The following is a 13,944-nucleotide window of genomic DNA, read 5'->3' on the forward strand; positions in this document are numbered from 1 at the left end:
CCTCATTCCATGCTACACCTGCAAGCTGTCTCCTGAGCACTTCATAATTACCCCCTCTTGTAGTTCCACATAAACCCTTTTCTCACGGAGGTTCTCACACACTGCTGGCAACCACCCAGGTAATCACCTCATGGTCACTCTCACCAATTGGTGGATGATTTGACACCTCATTTATAATTACATCCTCTAATGAGATGACCAAATCCAAGACCCTCAATCCTCGCATGCCCTCTGAGGTAGTTATCGCTCAAAAACTCAAGAAACTCATTTTTTTTACTTCCAGTTGCTATCTCATCATTCCAGTCTATATTGGAATAATTAAAATCACCCATAATGCTCACTCTTTTCTTATTTGCTTGGCTAATTTGATTATACATTTCATAGTCACCACCATTCACATTTCCTGGTCTATAACAACATCCAACCAAGTATTTGATTCCATTCACCTCTATCTCACACCATACTGTCTCACTGGCACTAATTCTCTCTTGCATCTCTACTTTTTATGGACACAACTCTTTCTCTATCATCAATAGCACTCCCCCTCCCTTTTAACCCCTTCTATCCGCACGAAACACATCATACCCTTCCATCTCTATTTCTGTCAGGATGTCATCCTCATCTAACCATGCCTCACTTCAAGCAAGAGTTTAAGCATTTCTTCAACACTTTTTTAAGCCCTAAACTATTCCTAATGTCCACATTTCTTATTCTGTCTTTCCTAGTTTTTACCAACATTTTCTTTAAAACTTTCAATTACAGTGCTTTCATTCTACTCGTGTCTCTTTTTGTTAGTCTCCATGTATCTGCCGTATAAGACAAAACTGGCAGGAACATTTGTTAATTAAAAGCTTGCACTTAAGTGGGATCCCACTGTCCCAGAGTAAACTAATTATACTGTTAAAAAATGTTTGACCTAGTGAAAATCTCATTATCTTCTGGTCTATACTTCCATAACTAGATAGTATACTTATCAGACATTTGAAGTTTTCACTACTCTTAAAATCTTGACCACTGAGTCAAACACCATTAATGTTTATATTTCCACTACAATTTAAAACCATACTCTCAAAAGGCTCCTAGGTAATTAAAATCATTAACATTTAATCAGGTGATTATAGAACAAGTTATCTGTATATCTTCTGGTGTCTTCCAATTTTCATTATCTTTGTTTTAGTTGAATGTATAATCTTGTTATAATTTCTGCAGGTTTCTTGAAATTTTGCAAGCTGGTAATGGAGATTTGATTTGTTATCTGTTATAATTACTATAACATCTGCATATATGATATGCATGATTGGTCTTCTATTGACTTTTATTCATTAAAAATTAAAATTTTCACAATCTAATTAAATACTGTAGTGCATCTATACATCTTATTCTTGAACCTTTAAGCAGGTGAACAACTGTAATACAGTAATGTCCTAAACTTATTTTCACAGCTCATAACATGAAGAAGCTTAATATAATTAAATATTTAACTGAGAGTATTGTGAAAAGGAATATGGCTCCACAGCAAGAGTTACCTACATTCCTGTTTCTGTGAATATTATTATTTGTCTTTCCTATTAAATTATTATTTATGGATAATTTATATAAATTAACTCTTCATTATGAACAATAAACAACAGAAAACACAAACTGACTTGTGATGAGCTTTGCTGTAGTGTACAATCCACATTAAAGGAAAACATATTTCTGTATAGTAAGAAATAAAGAATGTATTACCTTGTTTTGTCATCAAAACATTTAATTTTTTTAAATTAAAATTTTTAATGAGTAATATTTTGTGCCTAATAGATTTAAATTGTATTTCTGGAGCCCTGATGATAGAGGTCTATAAACTTCTGAAAGGGTGTTACAGGATATTGGATGATTGGTCAACTGGATTCAGGATTGGCTGTCTGACAGGTATCAGAGAGTTGTGTATGGTGGGACAGTTTCAAGGAAGCAGAGTATTACAAGTGGGGTCCCACAGGGCTCAGTACTGGGACCTATACTGTTTAACCTTTATATCAATGACATTGTCAGTGGATTGCAAGGGGAAAGTCAGTTGTTTGCAGATGATGTGAAGCTGGGAAGGGTTATTAGTAACAGTGCAGATGTGGTAGTCCTGCAAGAGGATTTGAATAAGCTAGACAGATGGGCAAATGAATGGGAGTTTCGGTTTAATGCAACAAAATGTAAGGTGTTGAGGTTTGGGACACATCGATGGGACACTGCATACTCTATTGGAGGAACTATACTGGAGGAAGTAGGGGAGACAGGAGATATGGGGTTGATGATTGATAGAAACGTGAAATTTAGGGGACATATTGCGAAGGTGGTGAAGGATGCTGACCTGCAGAGAGAAAAGAATTATAATTCTTTTCTCTCTGCTCTAATTTATATAAATTATCCATAAATAATAATTTAATAAGAAAGACAAATCATAAGATTCACAGAAACAGGAATGTAGGTAGCTCTCGCTGTGGAGCCATATTCCTTTTCACAATGCTCTCAGTCAAATATTTAATTATATTAAGCTTCTTCATGTTATGAGCTGTGAAAATGTAAAAAAAATGTAAAAAGTTGTAAAAAAATACAATGGAATGATAATTATCATTCCATTGTATAAGACCCTGATCAGGCCACTCTTAGACTATTGTTCTCAGATTTGGTCCCCAGGATTTGAACAGGATAAATTAACTGTGGAAAGGGTACAAAGGCAGATAACAAAGGCAGTTTCAGGATTGAACAATGTTAGTTATGAGGATCGGCTGAGAGAATGTGGACTGCAGAGTTTGGTGGATAGAAGAAGGAGAGGTGATATGATTGAGACTTTTAAGCTGTTGACAGGTGGTTACAGGGTTGACACTGGGGATTTCTTTCGCTCGGTTGAACAGCATGAAAGAGTCATGACAAGGGGCCATCCCTGGAAGTTACGAAAGGAAACTGTGAGCAAGAAGGTGAGGAATGGAGGGTGGTTGAACCATGGAATGCATTGCCTGATAGAGTGAGAATGGTCAATGAGTTTAAGGAGTGGTATGATAGACTTTGTGTTTCCTAAGAGGGACTTCCCACAATAAGTCTTGATAGACTTTGTGTTTTCTAGGAAGGACCTCCCACGATGAGTCTTTTGACTCCATGGAGGCCTGAATAATAATAATAATAATAATAACAGTTTTCTGTTATTATTATTATTATTATATGGAAGACAGGGAGAGGATGGGGGGGGGGGCATCTGAGGACGTTTTTTTATATGAAGTTAAGAAAGAAGTGAGAGCTAGATTTTTCTATTGTGAAGCAGTGAGTGAGTGGAACAGTTCGCCTGTTGAAGTGGCGAGTGCGGCTATCATAAATGAGTTTAAGAGAGGGTACAACGGCTGGTGTGGGTAATGTATGGCCTTCCTCAGGAAGTCCTTGAATTTCTTAGATATCTGATACTAATAACGTTTACTCTTGCTGGGTGCAGTTTTTCTTCTATCATTTGCAATATCTCTCTCCTCTCCTCTCCTTAAAATCCTGTCATTTTCTCTTTGTCCATCCTCAAAATATACCATCCTTTATGATCTTTAGTTGTAAAAATGTCTTCATAGTCAACCGAGTCTTATTTGCTCTATAATTTTTAGCCCAATTCTAACTAATTCCAAAACTCTTCAACCCTGAACGATGCTTCTAACATTAGCATACATGAATTGCAATATCTCCTTGCATCTTTTAATATCTCAATTCAGATTTCAGATACAAGATGTTGCATTGAGCATTATTTTATAATTTTTTAATCTTTTTCATTTCTCACTCACAAGCTCATCTGTATGTATGCTCACTTACATTCCCACACAACAGCCATAGTTTACATGTCATTTCACCCATCAGATTCCCTCCATATATCTAAGACGTGCATGCACACTATTCCTCCTATATTTAACCTATACATTTACTTATTTACAATCACTTTCCTTCGATGCACTCATATCATACCTTGGCAATGGGTTTACAAACTTTACTTTCTCACTTTTTTTTTTTTTCCCATTTACTCTTTCATATTCTCTCACATTTCATACTTTCATCTTTTAAATCATTTGTTTCTGCTAAAATTTTTAATTTTTTCACTTTCCCCACTTTGCATTCCAAAAGCATCACTGACATTGTTCTTAAAAAAAAAAAAAAATCAGCTAACACCTTTTTATTCCCATATATAGGGAGTAGGCAAGGCTGTTTTTAGCCCTATCTAACTTTTGGAGACTGAGTGGGCAGTCCAATCTCCACTGGTACCCAATCAGAGATAGCGGGCCCAAGGCTATCACTAATTAAGCGGCATACAGTGAAGAGAGAAGGCTCAACAAGTGCCGCCATCTCATGGTCCCTAACACTCATATTTTTACTGTCTGGAATAATGTGGGTTCTACGGTCGATTTTCTCGAGTTTCTGGGACGAAAAATCCGCTTTCCCATGCCAGAGATCGACTAAGGAACCGGTCGAAAAAAGGCTTAAAAAAATTTCCTCTAGTCGTCGACTAGACTCGAAATCAAGTCTTCCTTCGTGCAGCCAAGCGTTGTGGTGTGCAAACGCCACATCCACTGAGCTACATAGGCTCTTGACATTGTTCTTTGCACCAGGAAAACAATTTCATCATACACTCATTGGATCTAATTGGATCCAATTAGATCCAATTACTAGAATACAATAGAAGCCAAAGAAATACAAAGAAAAAAATCATTAACAAACAATCTGAAATCATTATGCTTAATATTAATAATCATTTAAAATTACCTATTACTTGTGATTTAAATGAAATATTCTAAAAGAATAATTCAAAAGAAACAAATTTTTTTCTGAGAAAGAGCAAGTGGTTTCAAAGCAAAGTAAAATAATTACTTTTTTTTGGGGGGGGGGGGGGGGGTAGTATGAATCAAGATGACAATTCATTGTCATCTTGATTCATGATATTTATATCGTTTTCACGTTAATGGGTCTGTATATCATAATGAAACCTGTTAGTTCAATAAAAATACTGAATGGTCTTTTTGTCATTCTGCATCAATAAGTGAAAGATAAAGTTAAAAAATACTAATCCACAGTATTTTAATAATGTGTGACACCTTTTGGCTACTCATATAAGAAATTATGACTTTGGCATTACTTCAACCTCGGTATCACCTCTGGATCTGGCTCCCACTGATGAGACCTCAATAAAGGTCGAAACTGGTCTGGGTAGTGACCCTTCCCATAACGCATAGCATTATACATACCCATAAGGATATGTGCTTTGCATTATGGGATACTAAGGCAAGTGATGTGAAGTCATCAGCTTCTATATATGAGTTGCCCCAGTCCTGAAAATACTTCAGACACAAACTTTGCTTACATCTGGATAAAGAATTAAACCAAGTATATAATTTCTTGGTATCTTTAACTTACAGTATAAACAAGTGGAAAAACTTCCAACGATCTGCATCAAAGATAGTTATTTAAATCACTCGTTCAATACCTATTTGGCAATGACACAATTTCTGCAGCTCTGTGATCAAAATGACTTGTACCTCCAAATTTGTCAATATTATAAAATATTGACAAATGCAATTATAAAATAATTTAAATCACTTAATTCAATGCTATGAATTGATTGGTGTGTGTGTTTTTATTAATAAAAATTTCCTAAAATGTATTACATTATTTGAATTTTTAACTATGCATGACTTACTTTTCATTTCAAGAAGAGTGTCAACCAATTTCCAGTCAAATGAGCACTCACGATAGTCATCTTTAACAGCAGCATCATTGAGACAGTGAAAAAGATGTAGCACACTAGGAGAGAGGCATGTATCAACTAACAGAATGTCATTTAAAGGAAACAGCCTTTTTACTTCTACTTTTTCATCCATGAGTTCAGTCCTGAATTTCTTGGAAATTCAAAACAAACAGCACTGGAAACAATCTCTCCAGTTAATTGTGATATTAATTAAGACTGTCAACACCTAAGGGGGATAAATGTCTGCTATCCAAAATGCTGCAAGAACTGATCATTATTTCTAAAAAAGAAATTTTTAAAAATTTGGTCAGTTAGATACATGTACAAGCAACTGATCGACATATATTATTATTATTTATTTAATATTATAAACAAAAATCAGTTGAAGTGCTGACAAAAAAAAGTGAGTTAACTTCTTTTAATGAAAAAAAAAGGGATGGGTGTTATAAACTACCATAAAACAAAATTTCTCATTTCTCTTAAGAACATTCCTTTAAGATGTGTGGTGATATGTCAACAAATCCTATTGCCTTATTGACATCAAGGTTATTTATTTCCTCGAGTACCTCCTACTCACTCACAATTAAGCCATCCTCTCCTATGTCCTCTACACTTAAGGTCCTCATGAATCCACCCTGATCAGGATGAAACACCTTTATAAGTTGATCACTGAATACCTCAACAATGTCTTCTGCAGCCGTTACCATTCTACCACTTTCATCCATTAACCACCTTACCGGCCATTATGGATCAAATATGCATCCTCATACGCTTCGTATCCATCATATATTTCAATGTAATATCAATGGTATTAAAAGTTTAATACGAACTTCACATCCATCATAACCTTGACGTCTATAGACGTCTTGGCTGGTAGTGTGGTTAACATCATCTTGCCATGATTGTTCTTCCTTCTACTTGCCACACATCTAAAAACTCTCTAGGGTTTTTCTTTGCCTGATTTGCCAATTTCTACTCATCCTGAACTTTTGTTTTCCTTACTAACTGAGTCACTCTCCTGGCTTGTTCTTTATACTCTTCATGTAACTGATTATTACTATTATTGTACATTATTAATCTTGTACTGCCTCCAAAGTATATTCTTCTTCTTTTATATTTCATGCTTAAGCTCCTCATTCATCCATTTTACGCTTACCTCATTCAGCCTTTTGGCCTTCAGAATACATTCACACATTGATTCTGTTATGAATTTCATTGTCAGTTCCCAAGCAGCATTCATTTTCTTACCACTAAACCCATCATTCCATGCTACAGCTCTAAGATGTCTCCTATGCTTATTATAAGCATCAACCTTATAATTCCACACACATATCCTTTCCTTATAAGTCTTTCCTTATACATATGGCTAGCCACAACCCAGGTTATCACTTCATGATCACTCTCACCAACCGGAGGAAAGTGTGAAACTCTACTCACTACATCTTCTGATGAAACAATCAGATCTAAAAATGTCAATTCTCACATGTCCTCCTTTACATGCTGCCTGAGATAGTTATCTCTCAAGAACTTGAGAAATTAATTTTCTTATTCCAAAGGCTACCTCTTCATTCCAATCTGTACCACCATAATACCCTGCCTATATTCACTAATCCACGTTGTTTATACATTCCTTCAACATCACACTCCACATTTCCAGGCCTATAGCAACATCTAACTAAATATGTTTTCCTGTCAACCTGTACATTACACCACACTGCCTCACAACTGTTGCCACTATTTCCCACCTTCATGTCTACTTTATGCAGACATAATTCCCCTGCTATCATCAGCAGCATCCCCTTCTAGTCCTTTCTATCCTTGCAAAAAACACTGTATCCTTCCATTTTTATTCCTGTTAGAATATCATCTTCATTCAATCATGTTTCACTTATTCCAATGATTTTGGGGCAAATAAACTGAATCAGTGAAACCATTTCATCTCCCTTATTTATCATACTTCTGGCATTTGTAATTTTTAGTTCTATAACTAGTCCTATCCAGGCCACTTATTGGTTGTGATTTCCCCACCACACCTGCTCAATCACCTTTAGCACCACCAACCACATATATCTGCTCAGTCTCCTTCCCCACCCTACATTGCAATATACTCCATCTTCATACACACACACACACACACACACACACACACATTCACTGCCACTTTCAACATCCATTCTCCCTATGCCATGTCTCCCTGTCCACCTGAGCTCCCGTCATTTCCTTGTTCCTCTTACATTCCCATTCTCTATCCATCTCTCACACTACTATTGTTTCCATTGTCAAGTACTTCTGTCTCTTCAATTCCACTCTCCTGATTTTTCACTTCATCTCTTACACGAATCATACACTAAACTTCCATCCAGCAACACTTTCTCCAGTGCACTCATCCAAAGACATTCAAATGCAACCCATCACACCTGTATAATTTCATTCTTCCTCTAAAAACATGCCATACATCCACAAACTGTACTCCTTTCTCTTCACACAGCTCTGCTAGCATACCATTCATGATTTTGGCTCTCCATTGTAATTCATCATTGGTATACGTCAACAACACACTGACAACCTTTCCCACTACACTGTTATCTTTCACTCTTCTCAATAACTTCCTGATATTCACCCTCACATACTCCTTATGTCCAGTTAGATCAATTGTCCCCACAATCACCACTAACTCTCTTGCTCATTTCTTCCTCATGTCCAAATCCTGAATTACCCTACGCATTCTCCTTCCTGGATAGCAGACCTTATGGACTCTCTCATTAACTAATCCTTTAACTATGGAATCTCCATATACTCTATCTTGGAATCACTTGTCACCTCTTTTACTCTTTTTTCTTTCATTCTATTCTCTTGCACACTTTCATTAGTTTCCACTAAACGTCTACCATCATTCCGCATATTCCTCATATCATTTTTCATTTTCAATAACTGTTTCATCAAATCTTCCATTCTGACATATTCACTCTTTGTTACTTCCACGAGCCTTCATAGCTCAGTCAGTATAGATGAAGCCCTTTGGTCGGAAAGACCTGGGTTCGATTCCCATCAGTGATGTGACTTTATCTGGTTTCTTTTGACTAAAGGTGAGTTAGCTGGTCTCATACGGAGGTAGGGGTTTTTTCACTCGGAAACTCGGGTTTTTAGTCCCCCAGAACAGGCAAACCGGCCTCGTGAGCACACGTGGATTACAGTCATGAATATGTCCCAGTCATAAGCCAGTCCTGAGCCCGGATAAAATTGAGGGGGTGGGGAAAGCAATGGTGAACTACCCTGTAAAAATCTCACCAGGAATACTTTGTGGGCAATGCCTACAAAGTCACCTACGATCAGAAAACTGAAATGGAAAATCAGATCAGAGTCACTCCCACAGTCTCACTACCTCTCATTCTGCAGCACCTCACTTCCATTTCCTCATTCATACTTTCTTTCACTTCCTTATTACTAACTTTCGCTTCTACATTCTTGCATTCTTTTGCTCTCAGTTTCACTAGCTTTCTGTCATTTCACTTCATTTCCATCATCTTCTATCTTTTCAGTCTGTTTCACATCCATTGCCTCATGATCTAATAATAATAATAATAATATAATATAATATAATATAATAACTGCATGTAGTTACAACATATGCAGAATTCTGTAAAGGGAAGGAGAATGCCAATTTTTTTTTTTTTTTTTTTAATTTTAAAAGTATTTAACATATATTATCAAATAAAATTCAATATGTGAATTCAATGTATGCATTATTATTATTATCATTATTGTTGCATCCTCCTCTGTGGACTTGGCAGACTCATCATGAGAGATTCATTCAACTGACAACATATTTATCATAACAAATCTTAAAATCCTTAACACTCCTTGCATTAATAACACATTCTGGTAATGCGTTTCATTCACTGACAATTTTCCATGTAAAAAAAATCTACTCTTCACCACACTCTTACATAACTTCAAAAGATGATCCCTGGTTTTTCCTCTCTCACCATCTACCTCTTTTTATAATCTCATCTGGATTAATCCGATAAAATCCTCTCACCAACTTAAATGCCTCTATCATATCACCTCTTTTTCTCCTATCCACTAACCTTTGCAATTCACATTTTTTCAACCTCTATCCATAGCTAGTCCAAAGTTCTGATATTGTCTTAGTCACTCATTTCTGGTCCCTCTCCAATATCTCCATATCACATTGAAAACCAGATGACCAGATATGAGTACAATAGTCCAAGTATGGTCTAACCAATGCTTTATACAGTGGCACAACCACTTCCTTATCCCTACATATTAGAGTACTTCTTATCTTTTACAGCACTATGATGTGCAGCCTTTGCAACACTAGCAACATGTCCTCTAAACTTCAGTTTACTCTCAATCATCACTCCCAAATCTCTAATCTCATCTAATTCCTGCAGTATGGCACCATCAATATAGTACACAGCCTTACATTTCTGACCTCCAAAATGCAACACCTTGCACTTATTGATATAAAAACTACAACCCCACTCCTCTGTCCATGTCAAAAGTCAATTCAAATCTTCCTATGGGAATATGACATCAGCAGTACTATTTATAATTCTTCCTAGCTTTGCATCATCAGCAAACAATTGAAGATCCCAGGGGCACCCCAATGGTTACCCTCCTTTTTTGAGACACTCAACTTGCTGGTATCATTCAGAGAGCCAATCTTCAATGCATCTAAGCAATATACTATCTCTTCATATCAGGTCTCCATGGAGTCAAAAGACTCATCGAGGGAGGTCCTTCCTAGGAAACACAAAGTCTATCATACCACTCCTTAAACTCATTGACAATTCTCGCTCTCACCACTCTATCAGGAAATGCATTCCACAGTTCAACCACCCTCCATGCAAAGAAACCACTCCTCACCCTCTTGCTCACAGTGTCCTTTCGTAACTTCCAGGGAAGGCCCTGCTATTCTTCTACTCTGCTTCCAGGGATGGCCCTGCCATAATCTATGAAAAACTTTGCAAAGTCCAAGAATATCGCTGTATATGATTTTCCCTTATCTAACAGACCTGTTACCCTCTCATCAAATGCAAGTAAATTGCTAAAACAGGATTTTACAAATCCATGCTGACCATCACAAAGAATGCTATGTCTGACACAATCCTGTATTTTATTCCTTACCAATCTATCCATGCTGGCCAGTTGTTTTATGGAAGAGAAACCTTCCATTTGAAACCATTTAATTAACCTTTGATTGAAAAGCCCTTAAAAATTTCTCACATTCTAACAGGACAGACTTGTCCCTGGGTCATCCAGTGAAATGGCAAATGTCAAATTCCCATATCCATGCTTTACAAATGCTCAACATCCACACTATAAACAGATCATTAGCGAGAAAGATTTAAAAAAAAAAATGTTTGTTGGAGAGTAGTCACAATTATTTGACATTCTCATAAACATGGATTGAAAAATGAATGCCAGATGAATCTGCAAACAATAAAATCTTTGAGGAAGATGACTTTGCCATTACTCTATAAAAATAAATAATTTTTTGTCAATTTTCAAGAAAGAGAAGCTTTAAATTAAAGATGCCAAGAAAGTATATTCTTGGTTTAATCCTTTATTATTATCCAAGTGTAAGCAAACAAAGAGAAGCTTTAATGATTATGTAATAATATTTTAAATGTAAATCAAATAATATAAGAGATCACAAGAAAAATACAGTTTCTAGCCAGAATAATTCTCTGAAATTATTACCAATATCTCTCATTTTGGTGACCATTGTTTGTTCATTAGCCCATACTTCCCTTATATCAAGTTGCTACTGTATTCTCGTAACTGATATGAATGAGTTATAACTTGTTCATTTGCATACTGGGTGTGTGTGTGTGTGTGTGTGTGTAGTTTGTGTCTACAGTGAAGATACAGTACAGCAGACAAATGTCTATTATTACTATTATTATTATTATTATTATACCCTCTATGGAGTCAACAGACTCATCGTGGGAGGTTCATTCAATTGACAACATATAGAATCTTAAAGTCCTTAACACTAATTGCATTAACAACACATTCTGGCAATGCATTCCATTCACTGACAATACTCCATGTAAAAAATCTACTCCTCACACCCTTCTTCACCACACTTTTACATAACTTCCAGGAAAGACCTCTGGTTCTTTCCCTCTCTTCTACTCTTTTTATAATCCCCTCTTGATTAATTTCATAAAATCCTCTCACTAACTTAAATGTCTCTATCATATCACCTCTCTTCCTCCTATCCACCAAACTCTGCAATCCACATCTCTTCAACCTCTCTACATAGCCAGCATTCCAAACTCCTGGTATTGTCTTAGTCACTCATCTCTGGACCCTCTCCAATGTCTCCACATTGCATTGAAAACCAAGTGACCAAATCTGAGCACAATACTCCAAGTATGGTCTAACCAGCACTTTATACAATGGCACAACCACTTCCTTATCCCCACATATTAGAGTACTTCTTATCTTTTACAGCATGTGCAGCTTTTGCAACACTAGCAATATGCCCTATAAACTTCAGTCTACTGTCAACCATCACTCCCAAATCTCTAATCTCATTCACTTCCTGCAGTACGGCACCATTGATATAGTACACAGCCTGTACCGTCGACAGGGTATAGCACAGAGGCAGCCTGCCTCATGGCGTGGCTTAATAAGGGCACTCGTTCAGCCATATTACGGTAGGCGCCGTTGCTACGCTAACAATTCGTAGCAAGTTGTGAAAGAAGTTTTTCCAAGCTTAAACTGATTAAAAATTATATCCGAACAGCAATGACCCAAGAAAGATTGGTTGGTCTAGCAACTATATTGATACAGGTGGACATAGCTGACAATTCAAATTTAGAAGAGCTTATAAACAGTTTTATTGTGCGATATCCCCGTAGAGCAAACATTTAATTAATATTATTATGTAATCTTTTGCATTATTGTTTCTCTTGTAATAAAAACAAAATAGCAATTGGAGATTTTCTTATATTTTTTGTCTTATAATCCATCAGGGGCAATATTTAATTGTTTGCCTCAGGGCACGATCTAATCTGGCGACGGTCCTATACACAGCCTTATATTTCTGCACTCCAAAATGCAACACCTTGCACTTACTGATATTAAAACTGCACCCCCACTCTTTTGTCCAAGTAAAAAGCATATTCAAATCTTCCTGAAGGGATTCAGCATCACCAGTGCTACTTATAATTCTTCCCAACTTTGCATCATCAGCAAATAACTGAAGATCCTCAGTCAGTCCACAATATATCATTTATAAACAAGTTAAACAGCTGGGGGCCAAGAATAGAACCCTGGGACACACCATTGGTTACCCTTCTTTTTTTGAGACACTGCTCCATCATACACAATTAGCTGGTATTGTTCAGAGAGAGCCAATCTCTGATCCATCTAACCAATATACTCTCTATTTTCCCATTCTCTGCAGCTTGTACACCAACTTATTACATGGTAATCTATCAAACGTTTTTGCAAAGTCTAAGAATATCACTGTACATGATTCTTCCTTATCTAACACACTCGTCACCTTATCATAAAATGCAAGTAAATTACTGAAACAGGACCTACCCTTTACAAATCCATGCTGACCATCATAAAGAATGCCATGTCCATCAACCCAATTGTGTATTCTATTCCTTACCAATCTCTCCAACACTTTGACCACAACTGCAGGTCTACAGACTGGCCTATAGTTGGGGACTTCTGTCTTAGAACCATGCGTAGAGTGGTATTATTTTGCCTTCTTTCCACTCCTTAGGAACCCTACCCACTGCAAGACTTTCACTTAAAAAAATTCAAATGAGTTGAAATTGAAAAAATCGAAACTGAATTCACTTAAAAAAATTGAAACGAGAGACAAGAAACTAGGTCTCGCTCTCACATGCAAATCTTATCATACCTTGAATTAAATTCATTCACTCTCTCTGAACTCAGCATATTTTCAGGCAATGCATTCCAATCACCTCCATACAAAAAACTTACAACTCACCCCTTGCTCACATCCACCTTAATACAACTTCTAAGGGATAGCCTCTTGTTCTGAATACCCTCTGTCTCCAACCATTCTGTAAAAATCTCATGAACTTTAACCTGATAATTATCCCTTACCAACTTATATGTTTCAATCATCCCTCCCCTCTCCTCCATCTAACCACTAGGCTCTGCAATTTGCATTCTCTCAATCTGTCCTCATA

General features: G+C 36.6%; 1 protein-coding gene across 5 annotated transcripts in view; it reads right to left on the minus strand.

Annotated features, from left to right (window-relative positions):
• LOC150102183 (endoplasmic reticulum membrane-associated RNA degradation protein-like) overlaps nt 1-13,944 on the minus strand; it is a 197,377-nt gene that overhangs the window by 177,699 nt on the left and 5,734 nt on the right. For all 5 annotated transcript variants that reach the window (XM_090399424.1, XM_090399425.1, XM_090399422.1 and 2 more), the window contains exon 2: nt 5,687-6,014. In XM_090399424.1, coding sequence (XP_090255550.1) covers nt 5,687-5,867 — 181 coding nt within the window. In that variant the 5' untranslated portion in view covers nt 5,868-6,014. The remainder of the gene's footprint in view (nt 1-5,686; nt 6,015-13,944) is intronic.

The sequence above is a fragment of the Typopeltis vanoorti genome, chromosome 10, assembly GCF_054136105.1.
Source record: "Typopeltis vanoorti isolate ZY-2024b chromosome 10, IOZ_Tvanoo_1.0, whole genome shotgun sequence".
In the NCBI taxonomy this organism is placed as follows: Eukaryota; Metazoa; Arthropoda; class Arachnida; order Uropygi; family Thelyphonidae; genus Typopeltis; species Typopeltis vanoorti.